The sequence below is a fragment of the Carcharodon carcharias genome, chromosome 16, assembly GCF_017639515.1.
Source record: "Carcharodon carcharias isolate sCarCar2 chromosome 16, sCarCar2.pri, whole genome shotgun sequence".
Lineage (NCBI taxonomy): Eukaryota > Metazoa > Chordata > Chondrichthyes > Lamniformes > Lamnidae > Carcharodon > Carcharodon carcharias.
The window spans coordinates 117174497-117202002 of record NC_054482.1 but is presented as its reverse complement, the minus strand read 5'-3'; the positions used below and the strand labels follow the sequence as shown (position 1 = coordinate 117202002).

Sequence of the window (27506 nt, the reverse complement as noted above, 5' to 3'; positions counted from 1 at the left end):
TCCCAACATTATAGATACAGGGAATCGGAGCAAGTGTAGTCTGAGAGATGGACGGGATAGTTGGATTAGGGTGAATTGATGTAATTTAGCTCCCATCTTAATTTCATAAACCTGTTCTTATTTCTATATTTCTGTAATTAATTCCCATGTGGACATTTGAAACATATGTAATTATATACCCCACCCCCCCCGCCACAGCGACACTACGCTGGGAGATTAGGGGAGAGCGAATCCAGTGTGACACGTTTACATGGGCAATTCCCAGTATAAATCGGGAAACATGGACAGGAATTATGCACACACTAAAGTTTTATTAACAGATTGGCCCAGATCTTCCGGTCTCCGGATGGTCAGAGACTGGGCGTACAATCCAAGAATCATGTCGGGGCCTTGCTGGAGTCCCAGTGCACTGACCTCTGGAAATTTCCCAGGAAGTGTGAACAGGGCAATTCCCCACCACCTCCTGGGACCCTCTGAAAAAGTGTCCAACTCTGAGCTAAAATTGCAGCCTTTGGATGGTTCCGGCATACTTACCTGAACTGTTACCCATGAAATGTTAACCAGGAGAATCCTAATCTAACTCTTGGGTAACTAACCAACTGACCCCCCCCAACTCCTCACTAACCCCGGCTCCCTGATGCACCCCCCACCCCCCCGCCGCTGGCTGGCACAAATACCCCTTCTGGCTATACTACACGTCTCACCACCCAACGACCCCACCCCCCCTTACTGAACCTGATTAGCCCCCAAACCTGACTACCCCTCCTGACCCAACTATCCCCCGACACACTCACCCACTTACCACCTCACCCGCCCACCACCTCACCCACCACCTCACCCGCCCACCACCTCACCCACCCGCCACCTCACCCGCCCGCCACCTCACCCATCCACCACCTCACCCACCCACCACCTCACCCACCCACCACCTCACCCACCACCTCACCCACCCACCACCTCACCCACCACCTCACCCACCCACCACCTCACCCACCCACCACCTCACCCGCCCACCACCTCACCCACTTGCCACCTCACCCACCCACCACCTCACCCACCACCTCACCCACCCGCCACCTCACCCACTTGCCACCTCACCCACTTGCCACCTCACCCACCCACCACCTCACCCACCCACCACCTCACCCGCCCACCACCCTACTGTAAGACTTAATGTCAACCCATTTTCTTTTAAGTTCTTTTGCAATCCCATTATTAACCCATGTTTTCCTTGAATCTAATTTTTCCTTATGCTTGGAGATGAAGTTACTTTCGATACGATACTCATACCTGTCCTGTGTGCAAAGATGGACAAGGGGTGGTTGAACAAAGGAAGGCTATATGACTGAAGAGATGTAAAACGGACAGTCTGGTGACTATCGCTTAGTTGGGCAAGGGTTAAAAATTGTGTTTTTCTGCTTAAAAGACAAAATCACCCATCTGCAAACCATCTGGTTATGGGGTAACTTGTTTTTCTCAGTGAAGGAGCTGGGTGTCTGTAACAGACCAGATAAGAACGGAGACTGTTTACCTTTAAGGGGGCCTCACTGAATAAGTGCTGAAGTTGTTTTTCTGACTTAAAGTTGAGCTTTTATGAGCTCACAGTTCAACCAGTTGAAACTGGCTGAAGGTAGGCGAAACCCACCAGATAGACATAGCGGGGGCAAAGGTGAACAGGAGGAGAAAAGGGGAATAAAAACAGAAAATGTTGGAAAAGCTCAGCAGGTCTGACAGCATCTGTGGAGAGAGAAACAGAGTTAATGTTTCGAGTCCGTACGACTCTTCCTCAGATAAGGGGATCTGCCCACGACACAACTGCCTGGCAACAAGCCCAGACGAGAGGGGATTGGACAAATATAAGCACCACCATTGTCTGATGTCCCAAAGGGGATGACGTTAGCACCAGGGTGCGTGACATGCTCCACACTACAAACATCAGGAGCTCGAGAGGGTCAGTGCGATGATCAGGAAGGTTTGACCTGGAGATGTGAAGAGGAGTAATACCCGGGGCTGGACACTTGCAAACAGGAAGCCCAATAGGCAGTTTGAGTGTCCTGTAGTGACATGTGATACTCAATAAAGGAAAGCCAGATGGTTGTTCTGTGCTGTTGTATATCTGGAGTAAGACTAGATAGAGTATAGCCCCAGGTAAGGGAGGGGGCTTTACACTCCCCAACCACCACCATGCCCATCTGCCACTGCACAGACATTCCATCGCACCCACCAGCTACCCTACCCACCCACCACCCTACCCACCAACTACCTCTCTCTACCGCCCTGTAGAAACAGGCTCTGGGAAGCTTCTGAGTCAAACAAAATGAACTCTATTTACAAAAGAGCTCCCATGGCTGTTTGTACCCAGCCAGCCCCTCACATACTCAGTTGAATTGATCTTAAAGTGACAGTCATCACACACCCTACCCACCTACCACCTCACCCACCTACCACCTCACCCACCTACCACCCTACCCACCTACCACCTCACCCACCTACCACCTCACCCACCCACCACCTCACCCACCTACCACCTCACCCACCTACCACCTCACCCACCTACCACCCTACCCACCTACCACCTCACCCACCTACCCCCTCACCCACCTACCACCTCACCCACCTACCACCCTACCCACCTACCGCCTCACCCACCTACCACCTCACCCACCTACCACCCTACCCACCTACCACCTCACCCACCTACCACCTCACCCACCTACCACCTCACCCACCTACCACCCTACCCACCTACCACCTCACCCACCTACCACCTCACCCACCTACCACCTCACCCACCTACCACCCTACCCACCTACCACCTCACCCACCTACCACCTCACCCACCTACCACCTCACCCACCTACCACCTCACCCACCTACCACCTCACCCATCCACCATCCTTCCCACTCACCCCGCCCACCTATCCACCCTACTACCCTGGCCATTTACTTGCTCATCCATTCACTAACATTCACTCTGGACATTTAAACTTACCTACAACAACTGCTGCAGTTAAAAGGGGGTATGCCATGTCTCCCCCCCACCCCCGACACGTCATCACTGCGATGGAGCTCTCTGCGGGACACTAAGCTCCACACTCCTGGAGAAGCCGGGCTCAGAACACCAGCCAATAAATGCAGAACAGCATCAGAGGAAAAGGTCAAACGGAGCAGCGATCCAACGATGGTCGCTGCTCCATGGAAGATCCAGGCCATTATTGTAAATATAAGATACATAAATAACCTGAACTATCATGGAGTGTTTTACTAGGCTAGGCTTTTGATGATGTGACAGCCTACAATTAGATTCTAACTATCAACCGAACCCCGAGATGGGATTATTCCCTCATCACATCTCCTGGTTTTGGTTGAAAATATATAGTTCCTAGGGCATTTCATTCTTTATCTGTTGGATGTATCATCACAAAACACAGAGTCACAAAATTAATAACAGATCATAACTTCCATGAAGGATTAATGACTGTGATATAATCTCAAGTGAAAATTAGTATATAATACAGTAACCAATTAACCAGACATGGCAGATGATCTCTGCTGCAAACCTGCGTTACTGCACAGGCCTGAGCCCATTAATTTAATGTTCATAAGAAATGCCATGGACGCACACAACAATTCCAACGTCTGGTGAGCCGGGCAAATGGGACAAAGAATGGATACCAATCTGTGCGACAAAGCACAAAGCTTGATTTGAGCACACAAGCATTGGAGAACACACAGAGAACAGCAACAAGTGTAAAGGGTATGAGCTGTGAGAGAAGTTTAGAGAGGTGCAGATGTACAGTTTAGGGAAAGGGGGTTAATAGAGGGGGAGGATTACAAAGTGTTATTTAGAATAAAGGAGGGAAAGCAACAAGGTTAAAACAGAGGATATGAATGTACATTAGTAAACAGTAAATCTAGAATACGTGACGGAGTAATAGAAGAACAGCTATTGGAATAAATTGAAAACATGCAATATAATGAGACTAGAACAGTTATCAGAGTAAATCTAGAACAAGTATAACACTGAATCTAAAATTGACGACAGAGTGATTCTAGAACAGTGTTGGAGTGCATCCAGAAAGTGTGACAGAGTAGATCTTGAACGTGCATCAGAATAAACTCTAGAATTGGTATCAGAGTGATTTAGGGACAGGCAGAGCAATTCTAGAACAGGCAGCATAAATCTGGAAGAGGCTTAGAGAAAATCTAGAACAGATTTCTGAGTAACTTGAGGGTGTGATTCAAAGTAAATCTAGAACAAACATCAGAATAAGCATAGATTATGAGTCAGAGTAAATACATAACATATATCAGATTAATCTAGAACAGGTGTCAGAATTAATCAAGAATGGGTATCAGAGTAAATCTAAAACAAGTATCAAAGCAAAGTTAGATCAGGTTTCAGAAAAATGTTATTATTCAAAGGGTAATGAATGTTTACATTGGTGCAATGTGAAGATTCATTGTCATATCTGATCTTCACATTCTCTCCCTTCTTAACGTGTCTTCGCCTTGTTATAGCCTTTGGTAAGGTTAATGGTATTATAGGATTGAGACAGGAGGTGGCAGCAGTAGCAGATAGTCCATCATTTGCTCTTTATCACATTTCACGTTAATTCATTCTTGGGGTGTGGGTATTGCTGTCCATCCCTAGTTGCCCCTTGGAAAGCTTTTTGTTCCAATCAGTTTCGATGCAGCAGAGTGGTGGTCCACTTCAGAGGTCAGTTATTGTCAACCACCTTCGTGTGGGACTACAGTCAGTCACATATAAGACTGGTTAAGGGATATTAGTGAACCAGTTGGATTTATATGTCAATCCAACAGCTTCATAGTCACTTTTACTGAGAACAAGCTTTTCATTTCCATGCTCTCATTTTAACCCTTTCTCAACTCACTGCGTTTGAGCCACAGGAACACTACCCCCAACACCCCTCACAGTTTGTAAGCAATTGAGACATTACCATGGGAGAAGTAATGGGGACAAGGACAACTGGGGCAGTTCAAGAGAAAAGTGGACGTTACTATTACAGAACTGGTTTATAACCCTCTGATTAACAACCCTCCTGCCAACTGAAAGTTTCTCCTTATTTATTCTGTCAAAACCCTTCATCATCTTGAATGCCTCTAGTAAAAGTTCCCCTTAACCTTCTCTGCTCTAAGGAGCTGAAAGCTAGTCTGGCTCACAAGGATCAGAGTGAATAGCAACTTACTTGGCTGCGTCCCGAAGGTCAGTCACATTGCGGGTTTTACCGAAGCCATCTTTGAAGGTGGTTCTATTGGCCACTGTCAGTATTCCGTTTTTGGTGGTGAAGTCGGGGAAGCAACGACGAAGAACTGGGCGGGGGGGGAGAAAAAGGAAGAGGAAAATCACTGAGGGGTTGATAGAAATCCTGCCACCCGCTCTTAGCGATGAACACAGCAGCACGCTCAAATAAAATCCCTCCAACCGCCTCTGGGCCCGATGACAAAGATTGTACATCACAAACCAGGCTATTCGACCCAAATAGACCATGCTTAGGGGCCTCCTCCCACCCTTCTCCATCTCACCCTATCAGCATATCCCTCTAATGCTCTCTCCCTCATGTGCTTATCCAGCTTCCCCTTAAATGTATCTATATTATTCACCCCAACCACTCCCTCTACATTCTCACCGCTCTCTGGATAAAGAAGTTTCTCCTGAATTCCCGATTGGATTTAATCAATGACCGTCTTATATTTACGATTCCTAGTTTTAGGTTCCACAAGTGGAAACATCCTTTCTACGTCTACCCCTATAAAATTCCTTCATAACGACCTCCATCAGGTCACCTCCCCCATTCAGTCTTTCCTTTTCTGGAGAAAAGACTCACCAACCTGTTCAATCCTTCCTCTCATTATAATTAATGAGAACCTCCCAGTTCTGACATCACCCATATAAATCTTCCTTGCGCCTTCTCCATTCGATATATTTTTTAAAATGGAGACCAAAGCACCCTCCATGAGCAGGCACCAGAATCATTGCTCCATATGAGGTGGCGCCAATGCTCTATAGAAGTTTAACATACACTTCCCTGTTACATAACTTTGATAGAATCAAATTCTAGCACAAAGAGGCCATTCAGCCCATCAACACTCCACCAACTCTTTTGAAGAACAATCCAATTCGTCCCAAATCTACAGCTCCTTCCCCATATTTCTGCAATGTGTTCTCCTTCATTTATCCAATCCCCTTTTGTGGTTTCATCTGACTTTGTATCCACTGCACTCAGTCCACATCCCATCCACTCTGTGTAAAAAAGCTTTTTCTCATTGACAATGGCAAAAATAGAGAAGTACAATTTTATTTCCCTAAATTTTGATTGCTAATTTCTTCTTTAAAATGATGTACAGTCGTTTGACACAAACATGAGAGTCTTTCATTGCCAACAGGGATCTGTACACATCTGTAACATTTGTTAATGATACTAAGTTAGGAGGCATTCTAAACAGTGTAGATGAATTAAACAATTATCAATATAATTAAACAGGAAGTTGCAAAGGGAAATTGATAGATTGAGTGAGTGTGCAAAACTGTGACAGATGGAGTTCAATGTGGGGATGTGCAAATTCATCCACATTGGACCAGGGCATTTCCAAAATGGTCAGAAGTTAGGAGGGTGGGAGAGAAGAGAGATTTGGGGGTATATGTACAGAAATCACAAAAATCTAGTGGAGCGATATAAAAAAGTAATTATAAAGACTAATGGAATGTTAGCTTTTATCTCAAAGAGTCAGGTATACTGGAAATTATACTATGGTTATATTAAATTCTGGTTAGACCCCATCTGGAGCTAACTGGGTTCAACTCTGGGTCCTGGAGAGGGTGCAGAGCAGAATGATGCTGGGGTTAAAAGGATTAAATTAAAAGTATAGGTTGCATAGACTGGACTTGTATTCTCTTGAGTATAGAAGAGAAAGTGGTGATCTAATTGAGGGGTTTAAGATGACAAAATAAGCTGATAAGGTAAATCAAGAGAAACAATTTCCTCTGGCGGGGGTGGTGGGGAGGGTGGGGAGTCCAGAATAAGGGGACAAAACCTTAAAACTGGAGGCCAGGGATGATGTCAGGCAGCTCTTCTTCACACAAAGGGGAATGGGAATCTGGAACGCTCTCCCCCCAAAAAAAGCTGCTGGAGTTGGGAGTCGATTGAAAATATCGACCTGGATTTTCACCCTCGAAGCAGGGAGTGGGAGTCAGGAAAATTCCCGGCTTGGCCCACCCACTTCGGGAGACAGTGGGCATAAGGACAAGATCTCCATTGCCGGGGGACAAGTGCGAGCTGGGTTGGTCCAGCCGTTCCGATAAAAGGTTTGGAGACAGCCACAGGAGCGTGGGGCTTTGTCCCAGCTAAAACAAAACCACAAAGGTCCTCCAACACTCACCTCTCACACCCTCCAAACACTCCCCAGGCCACTTCATGCCCCCACCCATCCCCAGGGCCCCTCATGCCCCCCATGCCAAGCTACGGCACTTCCATGGCTATTGACCCACTATATACTGTCAAGAACTAACAGACCCGGTAGTGACAGTAGGATGTGTAAAAAAAAGCTTTTAAAAAAATGTAATTAATCTCCTACATTTGACTACAAGCTAATAAAGGTGTCCATCATCCATAGCCTTTAAAGTAGCAATAATAAAAATCGCAAACCCGCGAAACCACTAAACGTTGTGTAAACAAATGCTGTGAAATTGACAGCAGCAGAGATCGGAGAGCATGATCTGTCAACCAAACAATGTTTTCTCTGTTCAACAAGTGTAATGGTTGCCTGGGCTCTCGGCCAAGCCTCATTATGTATGTGGAGCCATGAACCACCACTCTCTAAAGCCTTGGCCTGATTCCATGAAAATTGTGGAGGAGTGGGATGTACCTATCTCCGGGATGGATCCGGTCTGGTTTGGAGTGCTGGATGCCGGCTTTTTACAGGAACCAGCCCACACCCATTAAAGGCACTCCCGAAAATCAGACAAGCAGGGAATGGGGTTGCGAATCCCGGAATCAGGACCTGCCTGCCCTATTTAAAGGGTTCCCAAGTCACCCCGACTTGGTGAAAATCCCAGCCATCATCTGTGGGACTGATAGATTTTTGTTAGACAAGGATAGCAAGGGTTATGGAACCAACGCTGGTAGATTCTGTTAATATACAGATCAGCCCTGATCTCAGTGAACAGCAGAGTGGTTCTGAGGGGCTGAGAGGTCGCCTCCTATTCCTAATGTCTTTGTTTCAATTGAAAAAGCTGCCAAAGCTAAGATATATGTTCCAATGCTGCAAAACTGTAAATTTTGGCTTCATTGCTTTGCAGGGAATGATCCCACCATCTCCCACCTCCCAGCAGCGGTGAATTGAAATCACAGGAATAATGGCCATGAGATAGCCTGACAACATTCGCCTCCTGAATTGCAACCCCTGTGGGCTTGACCTCCTCTCCCGCAGCGTGGGCTGTGGATCCACCCCTTGGGTGGTGTTTTACCCAAAGAAGATTCCATACGTACATGGTCGGCTGGGAACAATCATTGCTGGACAATCTTCATCTCGGATCACTTGGACAGCAGACTAAAACGTAAAGGACAACACAAGAAGTGGGGGGTTAACAGAATGTGCAATACTTTGCTAAATGGAAAACTATTTTGTTCAGAGCGCAGCACGGTGTAAAAAAGAGGCAAGAGAAACAATTGGGACACATCTTAGCCCATCCAGCCAGCAGGGCCCAAAATATCCCATTCTACCCTCCGATTGATACATGACCCAACAGCGCTCCACAGAAGAGATTGCACTTCAAAGAATTTGTTTGGTTGTGAATTTCTGTACACAGTTCAGCCTCCATATTGTTGAAACCACTGAGAGGCAGCAGTGAACCCGTCAGAAAAATCTACAAAGGTAACATCAGGACTGGGAAGTTGTGATATCAGGAAAGATTGAACATTCCAGCGTTCTTTTCTCTAGGAAGAGTAATCAGAGGGGGTGACCTGATACCAGTCTTTAAAATCACAAAGGAGTTTATAGAGTTAATATAGAGAAGATATTTCCAGTTGTGGGGAAGGCTAAAACTGGGGGTCATAAATAGAAGATGGTCACTAATTAATCCAATCGGGAATTCAGGAGAAACCTCTTTACCCAGAAAGTGGTGAGAATGTGGAACTTGCTACCACAGGGGGTGGTTGAGGGGAACAGTATAGATACATTTAAGGGGAAGTTGGATATACACATGAGAGGAGAAAAGGATAGAAGGATATGCTGATAGGGTGGGGTGAAGAACTGTGGGAGGACACTCGTGTTGAGCGGAAGCTCCAGCATGAACCACTTGGACTGAATGGTCTGCTTCTGTGCTCGAAGTACTTTGTAATTATACTTTGGGACAGAATATGGAACTAGAACAATTCAAATTCCTTCTTTATAGGGTTTTGACCTCTGCTACACCAGCCTACTGCCAATTCTATTGCTCATCTGAAAAACCTTGAACTCCAATCAGGGGAAAAGGCTCCTTCACCAGCACCTTCCAAACCCACGACCACTACCATCTAGAAGGACAAGGGCAGCAGACACATGGGAACACCACCACCTGGAAGTTCCCCTCCAAGTCACTCACCATCCTGACTTGGAAATATATCACCGTTCCTTCACTGTCGCTGGGTCAAAATCCTGGAACTCCCTCCCTAATAGCACTGTGGGTGTACCTACACCACATGGACTGCAGCGGCTCAAGAAGGCAGCTCACCACCAACTTCTCAAGGGCAATTAGGCATGGGCAATAAATGCTGGCCCAGCCAGTGATGCCCACATCCCGTAAATGAATTTAAAAGCAATATTGGAGACAATAATACACCAAAATCTGGCTAGCTCACCTTCTAATATGTGACAGTTGTAATGCTACATTGGATATAGGGACAGGAGGAGACCATTCAGCCCTTCAAAACTGTTCCCAATTCACTGATCTGCATCTCAAACTACATTGGCCCATATTTGGCTCAATATGGGTCAATGCCCTTTCCAAATAAAAATTTATCAATCTCAGTCTTGAAAGCTTCAACTGAACCCCAGCATCCACAGCTTTTTGGTGGGGGGGAGAGTTCCAGGTTTCCACTCTACCATGTGTGAAGAATGCTTCTTAACATCATCCCTGAACAGTCCGGCTTTAATTTTAAGATTCTGCTCCCTTGTTCTGGACTACTTCACCAGCAACACCGCAGCACCACCCCCCCACCCACCCCAACCCCCACACACGCCAGATCTGTATTTTTTCTCTATCTACCCCATCAAATCTTTTAATCATCTCAAACATCTCAAATAGGTCACACTGTTTCTTCAATACGTGAGCGAATACAAGCCTACCTTATGCAACCTGTCCTTAAGACTTAATTCTTAATCCTGGTATTCTACCCATTGTTTATTTCACCCCACCCCCACTACAGCTACCTTGCTTGTCCTGCTCTCCACTCTTAATTAGCACAGTCTTTTAGATAATATCACCACCTTCAACACCTCTTTGTTCTTTTGTCTGTGACATCTTTTGGTTATCCCCTCCTATCACTGCTTGCTTGTCCCAACAACACCTCCCCCAAACTTCTCCCCCCCCCCTGCCAAACCAGCTTATAATTCACCCCTTTCCTATTTCTACTTAGTTCTGTTGAAGAGTCATGAGGACTCGAAACATCAACTTTGCTCTTCTCCACCGATGCTGCCAGACCTGCTGAGTTTTTCCAGGTATTTCTGTTTTTGTTCTTAATCCTGGTAGCGTTCTGGTGGATTGGCACTGCACCTCCTCCAAGGCCAAGACATCCCTCCTGGTGCCATGCTCAGAAACTGAACTCAGCGCATCACACGGGCTCTGATCAGAACCTTATATAAACAGTAAAACACTTTCACCCCTTCATAATGTGGATACCCTCAGATCAAGGCCAACTTCAGTGTACTATCCTTAGACTCCCAAATCTCTTCATTTTTCCAAATTCCTAGCTTCTCAACATTTAGAAAACACTGATTTATCTTTCTAGGGTCAGCCTCAGACTTGCCCCCAATGCTGTCCATTTGTCACAGTTTTGCCCACTTGAAAATGGGCTGATTGGCGACGAAGCCTGGATCCTTGCGAGGGTGTAACTCCCAAATGCTCACTGGATAAACAAGTCAGACCCACGTGAAAAACACACAGAAATGGATCCAATCATCGACCATGCACTGCATTGTTCAACTGATTGGTCTCCAGTGTCCCTTTAACTAAAGGGGAAAGTGGACATCATGCAATTCTGAAAGCTTAATTCTTGGGATGTGTGTTAGCTTTGTTATTCATCCTTAGTTGCGCTGAGGAGGTGGTGGTGGAGTGGGGGATTGCAGGAGTGAGGGTGTGTGGTGGGGATGGGGAAGTGGGTGCTCCTTCATGTACTGCCAAGGTCCATGTGGTGAAGTTGCTCCCACAGTGTTTTTTAGGAAGGGAGCCCCAGGATTTTAACGCAGTGGGGATGATGGAGGAACAGCGATATATTTAACAAGTCTGAATGGTATTGTGACTTGAAGGCAGAATGGGAGGTGGTGATGTTCCCATACACCCATTGCCCTTGTCCTTCTAGGTGATGCATGACAGGGGATTGGGTTGTGTGGTTAACGAACCATTCTGGGCAATTGTTTCACTGAATGGAAAATGGAGAAGGAGCAGAGGAAAACGCGTATAAAACCATCACGCTCCATTTAACTTTCTTTATTCACCGTGAAACACAAGTAATAAATTGTCATCACGTTACTGTAACAATCTGAAGGAATTAAAAGCAGCCCTGCCATTTTCTGCTTAACACGAGAAGGAAAACATTAGAATGTAATTCCTATCAGCACTGGTTTACTATAGATAAATAGCTCCACGGATTAACAATTCACCCCTACGAAGCTTATCAATCCTTGCAGCATTTGCCAGAAATAACGTCTGATTTCCAACTTATTCAAAGGAAAGCTACAGGAGTTGTAAGGATTTATGAACAAGGTAACCTTTGAATGTCACTTTGGGTAACATTCACTGAGAGGTGCATTGATGTCAAAGTTGGGATCGAACAATTGCAGTTGGGTTCAGGGACATCATTAGCAGCCGTCTCACCAAAGGCAAGCGACAATTGGGAAACAGCAGAGGTTGTAGCTATCAGGAAAGATTGAACAGGCTGGGGATCTTTTCTCTAGAAAACTGAAGGCTGAGGTGTGACCTGGTTGAGGTGTTTAAAATTAATAAAGCCAAGTAGAAACACAAACCAAGCACTGGAGCTCATTACTAACGGAATAGAATTTCAAAGTCGCAGAGTGAAGACAGGTAAGAGAGAGGTGCTACATTTTGAAAGGAAGAGCAAGGAGACATAGACCCTTTGGAAAATAAGAGCCTGAATGGGGTCAAGGAGCAGAGAGATCTAGGGATACAGAAACACAAATCGCTAAAAATAACGACGTAGGTTAATAAGGCTATAAAAAAAAAACAGACAGGGCATGGGGGCTTATTTCTAAGGCAGTCCTTCCCAAACATTTTTCCAGGTGTGGCCGCATTTTAATGTCTCAGACGTTGTGTGATGCTAGAGTGAAAATTTGGGTGGGGGGGGGGGGGGGGCGGGGGGGGTGGAGATTGGGTTAGAGAGCTCCTGTGGGGGCAGTGGTGGTTATTGAGCAGGAGTGGGGAAGGTTTAGAATTACTGGGCTTGGCCTGAAATTAAAGCGAACAACCACCTTTTTACTGGCTGTGGTAGGAGAAGCAATTGCTCCTCACAGGAAAGACGATTAAACCATACCCAACAACAGGGGGAAATAAACCCACAAACATTTAAAGGGGCCTCGCAGCTGTCAAAACGCAGCCTTTGAGCTCATGACGCCAAAGTCTCGCCCTTTGACCCCGCTGGGGTCAGGGTGGGGTGGAGGTCGCAACCCATAGTTTGGGGATCCATAACAAAAACAAAAAATGCAGAAAAACTCAGCAGGTCTGACAGCACCCGTGGAGAGAGAAGCAGAGTTAGTGGTTCGAGTACGTATGACCCTTCTTCAGAGCTACAGAGAAGTAGAAATTTGCAGAAATCCATGTTCCAAAGCGTAGAACTGAAAAGCAAAAATGTAATGTATAACTTATGGAGGATCTTTGTTAGATGGCACTTGGAATGCTGCGCACAGCTTTGGTTTCCAGGTTACAAAAAGATATAGAGGCACTGCAGAAGGTGCTGAAAAGATTTATGAGCATGATAACAGAGCTGAAAGGTAATAACTATCAAGAAAAAAAAACTAAATATACTGAGACTTTTTTCTCTGGAAAAGAGAAAGCAGAGGATGTGACCTGTTAGGGGATATTAAAAATAAAAAGGATTTGAGAAGATAGATGTATAAAAGATGTTTGCACTTGCAGGGGAGACCAGCACGAGGGTTTATAAATATGATAGTCACTAATAAATCCAATCGGGAATTCAGGAGAAACTGCTTTGCGCAGCGAGTGGTGAGAATGTGGAACTTGCTATCACAGAGAGTGGTGGAGGTGAATAGTATATCTACATTTAAGGGGAAGCTGGAAAAACACATGAGTGAGAAAGGAACACGCATGATAGGGTGAGATAATGGGGGAATAGGAGGAGGCTCATGGGGAGGAGAGGCACCAACATGGACCATTTGGGCCGAATGGCCAGTTTCTGTGTTGTAAACTTCTGTATGATTCTAACCTGTGTAAATTTACAGATTGCACTCACCTTCCGAGGTGTATTGAAACCAGGCTGGCAAAACTGCCGGTAATACTCCCAATAAGTTTTGTTCCAGCTGAAAGCAGATTTCATGTCGCTGTAACGGGCGAATCGGTTTGGACATTTCTCAACACAGACCTGGTAAAAAGAGAGGAAAATATTAACAATTAAATTTTAAATGTTCAATTCAGTGCTCCTTCTATGGAAAAAGGAATTAGATTGAATAATGTAAAAAGGGGGTTTTAACCCAGCGAACTCAACTCCAAATGTTGTCCCTCCCAGAACCTCTGGGTAAGCTGGACACAAGCAGTAAGACTGGGTAAAATGGATAAAACTCACACCGCTCAACTGGAGGATCATGCTGAACACGTAACTCAGTGCAGAGCTGAGGGAGCGCTGCACTGTCGGAGGGTCGGTGCCAAGGAAGCGCTGCACTGTCGGAGGGTCGGTGCCGAGGGAGCGCTGCACTGTCCGAGGGTCGGTGCCGAGGGAGCGCTGCGCTGTCGGAGGGTCGGTACCGAGGGAGCGCTGCACTGTCCGAGGGTCGGTACCGAGGGAGCGCTGCACTGTCCGAGCATCGGTACCGAGGGAGCGCTGCACTGTCGGAGAGTCGGTACCGAGGGAGCGCTGCACTGTCCAAGCATCGGTACCGAGGGAGCGCTGCACTGTCGGAGGGTTGGTACCGAGGGAGCGCTGCACTGTCCGAGGGTCGGTACCCAGGGAGCGCTGCACTGTCCGAGGGTCGGTACCGAGGGAGCGCTGCACTGTCCGAGGGTCGGTACCGAGGGAGCGCTGCACTGTCCGAGGATCGGTACCGAGGGAGCGCTGCACTGTTTGTGGGTCGGTACCGAGGGAGCGCTGCACTGTCGGAGGGTCGGTACCGAGGGAGCGCTGCACTGTCCGAGGGTCGGTACCGAGGGAGCGCTGCACTGTCCGAGGGTCGGTACCGAGGGAGCGCTGCACTGTCGGAGGGTCGGTACCGAGGGAGCGCTGCACTGTCGGAGGGTCGGTACCGAGGGAGCGCTGCACTGTCCGAGGGTCGGTACCGAGGGAGCGCTGCACTGTCCGAGGGTCGGTACCGAGGGAGCGCTGCACGGTCAGAGGGTCTGTACCGAGGGAGCGCTGCACTGTCAGAGGGTCTGTACCGAGGGAGCGCTGCACTGTCAGAGGGTCAGTACTGAGGGAGTGCTGCACTGTCAGAGGGTCAGTACTGAGGAAGTGCTGCACTATCGGAGGGTCGGTACCGAGGGAGCGCTGCACTGTCCGAGGGTCGGTACCGAGGGAGCGCTGCACTGTCCGAGGGTCGGTACCGAGGGAGCGCTGCACTGTCCGAGGGTCGGTACCGAGGGAGCGCTGCACTGTCCGAGGGTCGGTACCGAGGGAGCGCTGCACTGTCCGAGGGTCGGTACCGAGGGAGCGCTGCACTGTCAGAGGGTCGGTACCGAGGGAGCGCTGCACTGTCAGAGGGTCTGTACTGAGGGAGCGTTGCACTGTCCGAGGGTCGGTACCGAGGGAGCGCTGCACTGTCCGAGGGTCTGTACTGAGGGAGCGTTGCACTGTCAGAGGGTCAGTACTGAGGGAGTGCTGCACTGTCAGAGGGTCAGTACTGAGGGAGTGCTGCACTGTCAGAGGGTCAATACCTGGGGTGTGCTGCTGTATCAGACTCTGCAGACATGTCTTACCTGTTTAGTTGGGCACTGCAAATTTATAAGGACTGCAGGACTTGCACACTTAAGGATATTGAAGTAGAATAAAATGGTCTTGTTCCTGAAAGAAAATGAGGCAAGTGTTACCAGTGCTGTTTTAACTGATTATAAAGGAGGAAAGAGAGTCAGTCCCCTACATTAACAACACAATAGAAATGTCAAGACTGGGGTCTGCAGCAATAATTGCCCAATCTTAAAAATTAGAGAATGGTTACAGTACAGAAGGAGGCCATTCGGCCCATTGTGTCTGTGCCAGCTCTCTGAATGAGCAATTCACCTAGTGCCGTGTCCTTGCCTCCTCCCTCTAGCCCTGCATGTTCTTTTTTTCCGATAATGATTTAATTCCCCATTGAATGTCTTAATAGAACCTGCCTCCACCACACTGTCACAGTGCATTCCAGATCCTAACCACTTCCTGTGTAATAGTGTCTCCTCATGTCTCCAATAAATCTGTGCCCTCGTGTGCAATCCTTCCTCCAATGGGAACAGTTTCTTCCTATCTACTCTGTCCAGGCTCCTCATGATTTTGAACACCTTTATCAAATCTCCTCTCAACCTTCTCTTCTCCAAGGAAAACAGCCCCATATTCTTCAATTTATCTACATAGCTAAAGTTCCTCATCCCTGGAACCATTCTTGTGAATCTTTTCTGCTCGGTCTCCAATACCTCCACATTTTTTTCTGATGTCCAGAATCAGACGCAATACTCCATTTGAGACCTTACCAGTGTTTTGTACAAGTTTAGAACAACCTTGTTGTTCTTATGCTCTCTGTCCTTATTAATAAAGCCTAGGATCCCGTTTGCTTTATCAACCTATCCTGCCATCTTCAATGACTTATGCACAATGTTATTGTCAGGAGCTTGTCTATAAATATTGATTTGAACATCAGATTAAACAGTTTGTCTATGGATTATCACTCCCGCTGTCCCTGCTCCAAGAACACTACAACTAAAAAATTCTCATCCTCGTGCTCAATTCCTTCCATGGTTTCGCCACACACCCACCCCCTGCACTGTGACATTTTCTATAGTCTCCTTCTGCCCTCCAACCCTTCAAAGTTCCTTCTCCTCCAATTTGGTCTCGTGAACATCCCCTGATTTTCATCGCTCCACCATGGCAGCCAAGCTCTGGAGCTCCTTCCCTAAACGCCTCTGCCTCTCTGCCTCTCTATCTCTCTCTCTCTCTCTCTCTCTCTTCCTTAAGACACTACTTAAAACCTACCTCTTTGACCAAGCTTTTGAAAAGTGGCAAAGGAAAACTAGGGACCAGTCAGAAAATTACGAGAGGCTCTAATTGAGGATAGGCTGACTGAACATCTTGGAGATTCTTAGTTGATAATAATCAACATGGATTTGTAAAGGGTAGGTCATGCCTGACGAAGCTGATTGGATTTTTTGAAGAGGTGACTAAAGGGGAATGTCTATGCATCTTATTTATATGGACTTGATTTGATAGATGCCCCTCATGTTAGCTAAAGTAGAAGCTGATCGCATTGAGGTAAATTATTGACCTGGATAGGAAGTTGGCTGAGTGGCAGGAGACAGACAGTCGGGATAAAGAGTAGGTATTCTAATTGACAGAATGTGACTATTGGTGTCCCACAAGGATTTGTGTTGGAGCCTCAGCTATTCACTGGATTTAATAACGGCTTCGATGATGGGAGAGAAAAGCACATATCCAAATTTTCCCTTGACACAAAGATATGCAGCATTGTCAGCAGTGCAGATGGAAGCATAAAATGACAGACCTACTGATGGATGAAGTGAATGGGAAAACCTGTGGCAAATGGATTTCAATGTCATCCAGTTTGGACCTAAACAGGATAGAATAGGGCACTTTCTAAATGGTGAAAAGCCAGAAACAGTGGCGGGCCAAAGAGACTTGTGGGCCCAGGTACACAGGTCATTAAAATGTCATAAACCAGGTACAGGAAATAATCAAAAATGGCTAATGGACTAGTGGCCTTTCCATTTAGAGGACAAGAGTACAAAGGGGTAGAAGTCATACTTCAGCTATACAAAGGGCTGTTTGACCATACCTGGAGAACAGTGAGCAGTTCTAGGCATCATAACTTAGGAAGGATATATTGGTCTTGGAGGGAGAGCAGTGTAGATTCACCACAATGGACTCCACGGGTCACATTACAGGGATTACATTCCCTGGAATTTAGAGGTTTGGGGGTGATTTGTTTTCAAGGTATTAAGGGGAACAAATAAGATCGATAGAGAGAAACTATTTCCGCTGGTTGGGGAGCCTAGGACCAGCGGAAGTAATCTGAAAATGAGAGCCAGACCTCTCAGGAGTGAAGCCAGGAAACTCCTCTACTCACACAGGGTGGCAGAAATTTGGAACCTCTCCACAAATGACAGTTGGTGCTAGGTAAACCGATAATTTTAAAACTCGGATTGCTGGATTCCTTTAAGGCATTTCACCCATCAGGTTCACTAACATCCTTTAGGGAAGGAAATCTGCTGTCCTTACCTGGTCTGGTCAACATATGACTCCAGACCCATAGCAATTTGGTTGGCTCTTAAAATGCCTTCTGAACAAGGGTAATTAGGGATGGGCAATAAATGCTGGCATAGCCAGCAATGCCCACATCCCATGAACGAATAAAAAACACCCTACCTCTTTGACCATGCTTTTGTTCACTGACCTAATAACTCCTCATGTGCCTCGCTGTCATACTGAGAAGCATCTTGTGACATTGCTATGTTAAAGTCACTATATAAATATAAATTGTTGTTAAACAAAGACATTAAAAGGGAAAATGCAGGTATATGGAGTGAGGTCACAGGTCGGCCATGATCTCATTGGATGGTGAAACAGTTTCAAGGGGCTGAATGGCCTCCTCCTGTTCCTAATGCTCCTGCGCCAACTTTCCTGATACTTCCTCTGACACTTGGTGTCAAAAAAGTTTTTATTGGTATCTTTTGGTGCCTTTGCTATAGCACTACTTATGGTAAATGCTGAGTTGTTCAAATCTCAAAGAAAAACTTGAAACAGCTACCACAGATTGCTTTGCAATTTGAACAAATTTTTAGGTGCATGCCTTGAATTCAGTCATAATAAGACCACCAAGCCTTATAGGTTTTTACAACACTAGATTAAACATTTATTAATAAGAGAAATGATTTTAAACTCATACATAGATCTACAAATTACTACTATGATAACTTTTAAATCCTCTATTTAATCTGACTCACAGTTACACATTCATTAATTGATACTAGATTGATATCTGGAATGAGTGGGTTGTCTTATGAGGAAAGGTTGGACAGACTAGGCTTGTTTCCACTGGAGTTTAGAAGAGTGAGGGGTGATTTGATTGAAGTATATAAGACCCTGAGTGGCCTTGACAAGGTGGACATCGTAAGGATGTTTCCTTTTGTGGGTGAGTCCAGAATTAGGGAGCACTATTTTAAAATTAGGGGTCGCCCTTTTAGGACAGAGATGAGGAGAAATTTTTTCTCTCAGAGGGTTGTGCGACTTTGCAACACTCTGCCTCAGAAGGTGGTGGAGGTGGGGTCATTGAACATTTTAAAGGCTGAGGTAGATAGATAGATTCTTGTTAGACGAGGGGATCAAAGGTTATCGGATGGGAATGTGGAAATAGAAACATAAGCAGATCAGTCCGTGATCTTATGTAATGGTGGAGCAGGCTTGAGGGGCTGAATGGCCTACTCATGTTCCCATTTATGTTCTTAAGGCAACAGTAAGACACAGATTTTAAAAGACCCAGGCAAAGAAACACGATACCCTGAACAAGTCGAAATTCAAAGTGAGCTTTCTTAACTTCAGTTCTTTGAAAACAGTAGTTTGAGGCATAGACGCTGAAGGCTTTTCACACTTGTAAGATCTTAGAATGCCTACCCTTACACACAGCCTTCACTCCTTTATATATATTTTCCCCTTTGAATGCAAGTTCCCATTGTTTCACTATGTGTTTGGACTTTATCTTTCTGATAATAAAACCGTCTCATAGCACTAAGTTTTACCAGTAATCTATGGGAAAAATAAACACAAAGTTTCTAAACTTCACCTGACTAGGTGACACATTTCACCTCCTCCTTTGAAAACAATCTAGTCTGGTTTATTTCAAAACGCAAATGTCCTTTTACACCCAACATTCTAAACATCCCCCGTGTTTACCATGTTTACATCAAAGCTTTCAGACCAGCTGCCTTTAATTCAATTAAGCCTCTCTCACATTCACACACACACTATTTTACAATAAATTCCAATAACATTGAGAATTATTACATCTTCCTGACAGCCTTGGGACATTTTGCTCTATTCGTCATCAGCTGTCCCTCGATTTGGGGATGACATCTGCTCAGGTTCACTACTTTCATGGGCCTTCATGTGACTGAGCAGGTCGATTCTCGACCCGCAGGTCTTGGGATACGTAGGACAGGACATCCCATGAGGTCGTGGGATCCGGAGCGCAGGATTTGTTTCCTTTTTGCTCCTTCTCTGCCATTGCTCTGCCTCATCATTAAGACGTTGTGACACAAAGCATGATGCAGCTTGATGGATAAAGTTGTGACCACGTTGAACAATTGGTAGCAAGCTCCTCCCAGTCATTAATGTCAATGCTGCTGAACTTCAAGGAGAGCTTCAGAGTGTCTCTTTGTCTTTATACTTCCCTGGAACATGGCCATTTGAGAGTTGAGAAAACAGGACCTGATGGGGGGAGGTGGTTTTTGACCATCTGGGCAGTGTCCAGTCCATCAAAATTGATTTTGCAGGAGTTTCGCCTGAACGCTTGTAGAGCTGGCTTCAAGGAGGACACTGGTGTTTGTTTGATGGTCCTCCTGTTGAATCCGGAGGATGTGGCGTAGGCATTGTTGTTGGGATTTCTCTAGTGATCTTATGTTCAGGGCAGGTCTCACTGCAGTTCAGGAGTGTGGTGACAACAACTGCTCTGTACACAAGGCCTTTTTTAACTTCCTGGGATCTTTGTTGTCAAACACTCGCTGTCGTAGTTTGTAGAAGGCCGAGCTGCTGCAGCTGTTCGGGTGTTGGGTCTCCTCATCAATGGGGGTCTTTTGAGAGAGGTAGATCTCAAGGTTTGGGAAGAGCTCAACATATTCCAGAGTCTCTCCTTCAACATAAATGGGAGTTGGAATATGTGGCTGACCAGGTCTGGGTTGATATCTAAGTTTCCTTTTGGCAACATTCAGGGACAGGACGAGCCTCTTGTATGTAAAACTGAAGAGATGGAGAGTGACTTGTAAAGTGGCCAACAACACCACAGTCATCCACAAACTGTGGATCATGTCTGTCTATGGTGGTCAGTTTAGGTAAAGAGGCAGTATTTAATACTGACACCAGAGGGCCGTTGATCTTTGATGAGGTGAATAGCCACTGTCAGGTAGATTATATATAGTATGGGGGCTATCACACAGCCTTGCTTGTCCCTGGTGTGGATTTTGAAGGCATCTGTTTCAGATCTCCCACTCCAGACAGTTGCAGCCAGATCATCATGAAGCAGCTGGAGGATTGGGAAGAGGTTTTTTGACATCCAAATGTTTGAAGTACAATCCACAGGGTCTCGTGATTCACTGAGTCAAATGCTTTGGTCAGGTTGGTGAATGGAATGAAGAGTTCCTGATGTTGTTCTTGACATTTTTCTTGGGTTTGTTTGGCAGCAAAGACCAGGTCAGAGGTTCCTCTGGAAGGTCTAAAGCCACATTGTGTCTCTGGGAGGACTGCCTCAGCTGTAGGAAGTAGATGATTCAGGAGAGTGTGTGTCAGGATTTCCCCCGCTACGGACAAGAGGGAAACACCTCGATAGATTCCTCAGCATCATTTATCTCCCTTCATGAAGATCGTTACAATCGTCACATTCTTGAAGTTGAGGTGGGGTTGGGGGGGGGGGGGAATTCTCTTCCCTCCCAAATCTGTAGGATGACCGCATGGAGTCTTGATGTGAGCAACGGCCTCCAGCTTTGAAGGTCCCAGCTGGAATCACATCGAGGGCCACAGGCTTTGTTGTTTTTCATCTGTTTGATTGTTTGTTGTAGCTCTCCCATCGATGGTGGCTCACCAATGGATCCTACCACAGGCACAGGGCGGATAGTCTGGAGAGTATCAGCTGTGGATTCACGGTTGAGGAGTTGTTGAAAATGTTCTTTCCAGCATTGACCGATGGCATTGTCATCCTTAAGAAGTGAAACACCATCCTGGGAGCGAATGGATTTTGTCCATTTGACCTCAGTCTATAAATGGCTCTGGTGGCTTCAAAAAAAGGTTTTGCATGCCATGATGGTCAGAATATTGTTGGATCTCTCGTGCTTTCTCTTCCCAACACACAGCCTTTATCATCTGGGTTTATCTTTAGGTATCAGCCTTGAGCTGTTGGAATTCTGCCCTCTTGAATTGAAACCTTGTGTTGTTCTGCCAGACAATGAAGGCTGCTCGCTTGGGTTTCAGGAGGTCACATATTTCAGCAGCAATTTCCTAGAACCAGTCCTGGTAACAATGATGCTTGCTCTGTTAAAGACGCTATATAAATGCAAGCTGTTGTATTCTTATTGCTGCCCTAAGTGTGGTTCAGTATCAAATTCTGTTGCAAAATCACTCCCAGTAGAATGTGGTAAGATGTGTTTATGACATTAAAGGCGCTGTATAAATGAAATGTTGCTGTTCAGAATAACATCTATTTCTAACTTGCAAAGTTACGTTACGTTTCTTGATAGATGTGCAGTATTCTAGGTTAGAGTTGAGGGACTGGTGTAATTGGAAAATAATGACCTATATGCTATTTCAGGTATGCCTGAAAAAATCTCTCCAACTTGTGTGTAGATATAAAATATTAGTTTAATAGAAGGATTATCCTTCTGCAATAAGTTAAGCAAAGATTTTAGGACAAATTGTGGTTGTAAAATTAAATTGAATGAGTGCCACTTTGGGTACTGCTCGTTGGAGACTGTATTTTAATCAGGAAGCAAATCCTATAAGCCCTTGTATGTTATTTGAATTTGGAATGGAATCTATTCAATGTGTACAAAGTGTTATTCAATTCATTGCACATTTCAAAGTCACAGGGAGCCCAATCGATGAGACTCACAGCACATAGCAAAGTGTTGGTCAGGCAGGAATACACACGCATGCTATTGGTTTAATCAGAGATATGGTAGAACGCAGCCACTGTGCAATGATTACAATCAAGCCCCATACTTCAAATTCCTGTAGGAATATGACCCTAGCTTTTAAGAAAAGGTCTCCTTTTACATATGAGCATGAACATATGAATTAGGAGCAGGAGTAGGCCATTCAGCCCCTTGAACCTGCTGCGCCATTCAATAAGGTCACGGCTGAGCTGATTGTGGCCTCAACTCCGCCTTCCTGCCTGACCCCAATAACCTTTGACTCCCCTGTTGGTCAAGAATCTACCTACCTCTGCCTTAAAAATATTCATTGATCCTGCCTCCACTGCTCTCTGTGGAAAAGAGTACCACAGACTCACCACCCTCTGAGGGAGAAGAATTCTCCTCATGTCAGTCTTAAATGGGAGACCCCCCCCTCTTGCCCTGTTTCTAAACTGTGTCCCCTAGTTATAGTTTCTCCCACAAAGGGAACTATACTTTCAGCATCCACCCAGTCAAGCTCCCTGTGTTTCAATGAGATCACCTCTCATTCTTCTAAACTCCAATGGATACAGCCCAGCCTGTTCAACCTGTCTTCATAAGACAAACATCCCCCCCACCACCCCCCACAATCCCAGGTATTAATCAAGTGAACCTTCCCTGAACCGCGTCAAATGTTTAAAAATTCATTCACAGGATGTGAGCGTCACTGGCTAGGCTCAATCTGTAAAGGACCAACGCTCCCTTTAGTTGCTCCTTTCCTTTTGAAAAACTTGCAGGAACTCTTACTACCTGTTTTTATGTTTCTAGCTAGCTTTCTCTTGTACTCTAAATTCCTCCCTCTCTTTTTAAATTATTCTTTGCTGTTTTTATATTCAGTCCAATCTCCCGATGCCACTAATCTTCGTGGAATACTACACATACTTTCAATTTGATATTATCTTCAGCTACCTTAGTTAGCCACAGATGCTGTGTCCTTCTCCTAGAGTCTTACTGACAACAAACTGCTTCTCAGCGAATTCTTTGAGATCATTACAAATTCTGTTACCTGGGGCCACGAACTGGAGCTAAGGAAAATTGCAGTTAAACAGACGATTCTGCACAGTTCCCTCTAAAAGACCTAAATTACATGGACAGGCTGCATTAACTTGCTTGGTGCTCCCCTGAGTTTTGAAGGTTGAGAGGTGACCTGATCGAGGTGTTTAGAGCCATTCGAGGATTTGACAGGGTAGAACAGGAGAAACAAGTTCCTCGGGGAAAGTTGGGGGGGGGGGGGGCGTAGGTGGGACCAGAACAAGGGGGAATAACCCTAAAATTAGATCCAGGCCTTTCAGAGGTGATGCCGGGAAAGACTATTGCATCTGTAAGACTATTTCAAAGTGGGAAAGGCTTCAGGAAGCCGCCTCGCAGCAGCGATTATGAAACAGAATTTGACACCAAGCAACTTGAAGAGATTTTAGGACAGATGGTCAAAACCTTGGTCAAAGAGTTAAGTTTAAGGAGCACCTTATAGGCTGAAAGAGAGGGAAAGAAGGAGAAGTTTAGGGAATGAATTCCAGAGTTTAGGACCCAGGCACCTGAAGGCACAGCCAATGGTGGAGTGATTAGAATCAGGCTTTAGTAGCAGATGAGCTAAGGCAGGGACAGTGACGTGGAATAGTAATGTGATGGAAATAGGGAGGTTCCAATGGAGGGGATGTGGGGCGTAGACTCAGTTCGGGATCAAATTGGACACCAAGGGGACGGACAGTCTGGTTCAAGCTCAGGCAGTGGACAGGCAGGGGGATGGAGTCAGCGTGTGGGGAACCAAGTTAGGGAGGGTGGGGATCGAAGACAATGCCTTCAGTCTCCTGATCGTTTAAAAGGAGGGAATCTTCACTCATCCAGTAGGGAAGTTCGGTTGGATTTCAGTCCGAACAACCAAGGGCAGTAAAAAAAAAAAGCACCCCCCATAACCTCAGATCATCCAAAATCCCTGACAGCCAATGAAATACTAATGAAGGGCAGTCACTGCTACATCAATGGAGGGAACATGGTAGCCAGCTTACACACAGCACAACGACCGTATCTTCAGTGATGTTGACTGAGGACTTTTTTTTTAATTTATTCTTTCATGGGACGTGGGCATCACAACATTTGTTGCCCATCCCTAATTGTCTTTGAACTAATTGTCTTACTCAGCCATTTCAGAATAAACCACATTGCTGTGGGTCTGGAGTCACATATAGGCCAGACCAGGTAAGGACAGCAGATTTCCTTCCCTGAAGGGACATTAGTCATTAGGACCAAATGGGTTTTACAATGATTGATGACAGCTACGTGCTCACCATCATTGAGACCAGCCTGCAATTCCAGATTTTATGAATTGAGTTTAAATTCCACCAGCTGCAGTGGTGGGATTTGAACCCGTGTCCTTGGAGTATTAGTCTAGGCCTCTGGCTTACTAGCCCTGTGACATTATCACTATGCCACCATCATCAGACAGCACTACCCCATTTCCAAGTGTAACACTCAGTACTGATCCTCCAACAGTATAGTGCTCCCTCAATACTGTCCCCTCCAACAGTGCAGCATTCAAACTGTATGCTGCTCCCTTAGTGCCGACCCTCCAACAGTACACCACTCCCTCAATCTTGATCCTCTGACAGTGGAGCCCTCTCCCAGCACTGATCCTCTGACAGTGAAGCAGTCCCTCAGTACTAACCCTCTGACTGTGCAGTGGTCCCTTAGTCCTACACCGCAGCATCCCCTCAGTACTGTACCTCCAAAAGTACAGTGCTCCCTCAGTACTGCGCTCAAACAGTACACTGCTTCCTCACTACTGCCCCACCAACAGTGCAGCAAGCTTCAGTTCTGCCTGCCAACAGTGCACCCGTGCTCACTACTGCCTACCCAACAGTGCAGCGCTCATTCTGTGCTGAACCTCCGAAAGTGCACAGTGTTGCAGGCCAACTGTACAGGAATCCCCCTGGACTGACCATGCAACTTTGCAGTGCTCACTCATTAGTGTCCCTCTGACAGTGCAGCACTCCTTCATTACTGCCCCTCTGACTGTGCAGCACTCCTTCATAACTGCCCCTCGATATTGCAGCACTCCTTCATTACAACTCTTCCAACACTGCAGCATTCCCTCTGTACTGCTTTTCCAACACTGCAGCACTCTTTCTGCCCTGCAGTGGGAGTAACAGCCTAGATCTTGAGCCCACTCTCTGCAGTGGAACTTAAGCCCATGACCTGCTGCAGGTGAGAGCAAGTACAAAGAGGTAAAGCATCACTGACAGTGTTAGGGGTTTGACTCAGTCAATGAAAGCTTTAAAATTTGATTCAAATAAAATACAGCTAAAAATTCCTTTGAGAATCTCTCACACATTAATTTCCCACACACATACACGAGTGCAAATACCTTGAGAACAGGTTTTTCCAGACAGGGAGCAATGGTTAAGCTGATAGCATTGTACCTGCTTTTTAGAAAAACATGCTTAGCTTCTCAAGAATTGCTCAGGATGAAGAGCTCCAACAGTAAAACAGATAATAGTCATGTTATTCAAACGCAACAGATTTTCTTTACTTTACAAACTTAAGTAAACATGTCAGTCAAATTTCACAGGAACATCATTGAGTCAAGACTTTGAGAAAGGTTTCCTCATGGCTAAGACCAAGACAGCAAAAACTACATTTTGTACCTTTGATTGTAAGTGTAAAACTAGTTTGTTATTTGTTTGAATATCCTACTCTTATTTTCTAAGTGGACCTGAAGTTTGCATTTACTAAACTGAGATGATTTAGTTTATCTTGCATTTACACTCTGTAATATTCAAAGCATTACTACAATGTAAGCCAAGATTTAAGCTTATGATAAAGATTATACTGTAACCATTATAAAATTTTGTAGTCTCAATCTGTAAACCTCACGGGCCAAACCCTTCCAGAATTCGTAATTATAAGATTCTAAGTTCGGAGAGAGGTTAACAGGAGGGATAATTCTGCATCAGGAATGTTTTATTCTGAGATAACTTTGTTTAGTCTAAATACTCATTGAAGAAAGGATACTTTATCTTGGGACGATGTCGATAACTGACATAGCTGATTAAGCTCTTATGATGATTTAAAATTTCTTTCAGTTGAGGATTTAAGCTAGCAATAAGTTTGACTGAATAAAATTACCTTGCTGGGGAGGAGAACCCTAACAACAGTCCTTAATCTTCACTTAGTCATTTAAAATTGCTTTTGTGATGCCTATCAATTGTACTGACCATACTTTAATACAGAGCATGTCACCTGTCAACATGGTCATCAAACATCAGAGATTATGAGTGTACTGTATTGCAAATTGCAATGTGTGTTTTGTCCACATAAGGCTACCAAACTCATATACCTGCAGCGGGATCTAGAAGCAGCATCAAGGAATCCATGGCCAGGACATTTTGGATGGTGGGATTTCCTGTCCCACCATCCGAAGAGTCAGCGGACTCTGCCTGACCCGCAACCATTTCACGCTCGAGCGAGCGTCAATTGGCTGCAGGCGGGACTTCCACCCCTCACTCAGGAAGAAGCCCCACCTTCGAGAGCAGCTGGCCAATCAGAAGTCAGAGCGGATAGAAGAGGAACTTCCTGAAGATGTCAGAGCCTAAGTCCCGGGACTGGATGGAAAGGTTAGTTTCTGGGGTCTCAGGGAAGGCCTGGATGGGTGGGTGGGGTGGGGGCAGGAGACGGGGATAGTGGGTGATTGGGGTGTCAGGGAGGGGCTTTGATGGGGAAGGAGATTCAGCAGCTACTGGACCTTAAGGGGAGGGGAAGGTGGGGTGGGGGGTGTCCGAAGTTAGAAGGGGGGTTCTGATGGAGGTGTTCCCCCCACACCTCCCCGCAGAAGGCCTAAGCCCGACCACTTTGAACACCACAGGACACAAAGGAAAACACAATCTCAAAGTCTGTGGATGGCACCAAACTGGGTGGGGTACATAATAGAGAGGAGGAGCGACAGAGCATGGAAGCGATGAATAAGCTGGCATTG

The 27506-nt window shown here is 45.8% G+C and overlaps 1 protein-coding gene across 13 annotated transcripts in view; it reads right to left on the bottom strand.

Annotated features, from left to right (window-relative positions):
* The window catches only part of LOC121289241 (choline transporter-like protein 5), a 478732-nt gene that overhangs the window by 229831 nt on the left and 221395 nt on the right, over window positions 1-27506 (bottom strand). For all 13 annotated transcript variants that reach the window (XR_005945520.1, XM_041208474.1, XM_041208473.1 and 10 more), the window contains 4 exons: window positions 15377-15461; window positions 13704-13832; window positions 8511-8571; window positions 5211-5334 (listed from right to left, as the gene is read on the bottom strand). Coding sequence is in view for 12 of the 13 variants with exons in the window: in XM_041208474.1 (XP_041064408.1) it covers window positions 5211-5334; window positions 8511-8571; window positions 13704-13832; window positions 15377-15461 (399 nt within the window). In the remaining variant the exon portion in view is untranslated. The remainder of the gene's footprint in view (window positions 1-5210; window positions 5335-8510; window positions 8572-13703; window positions 13833-15376; window positions 15462-27506) is intronic.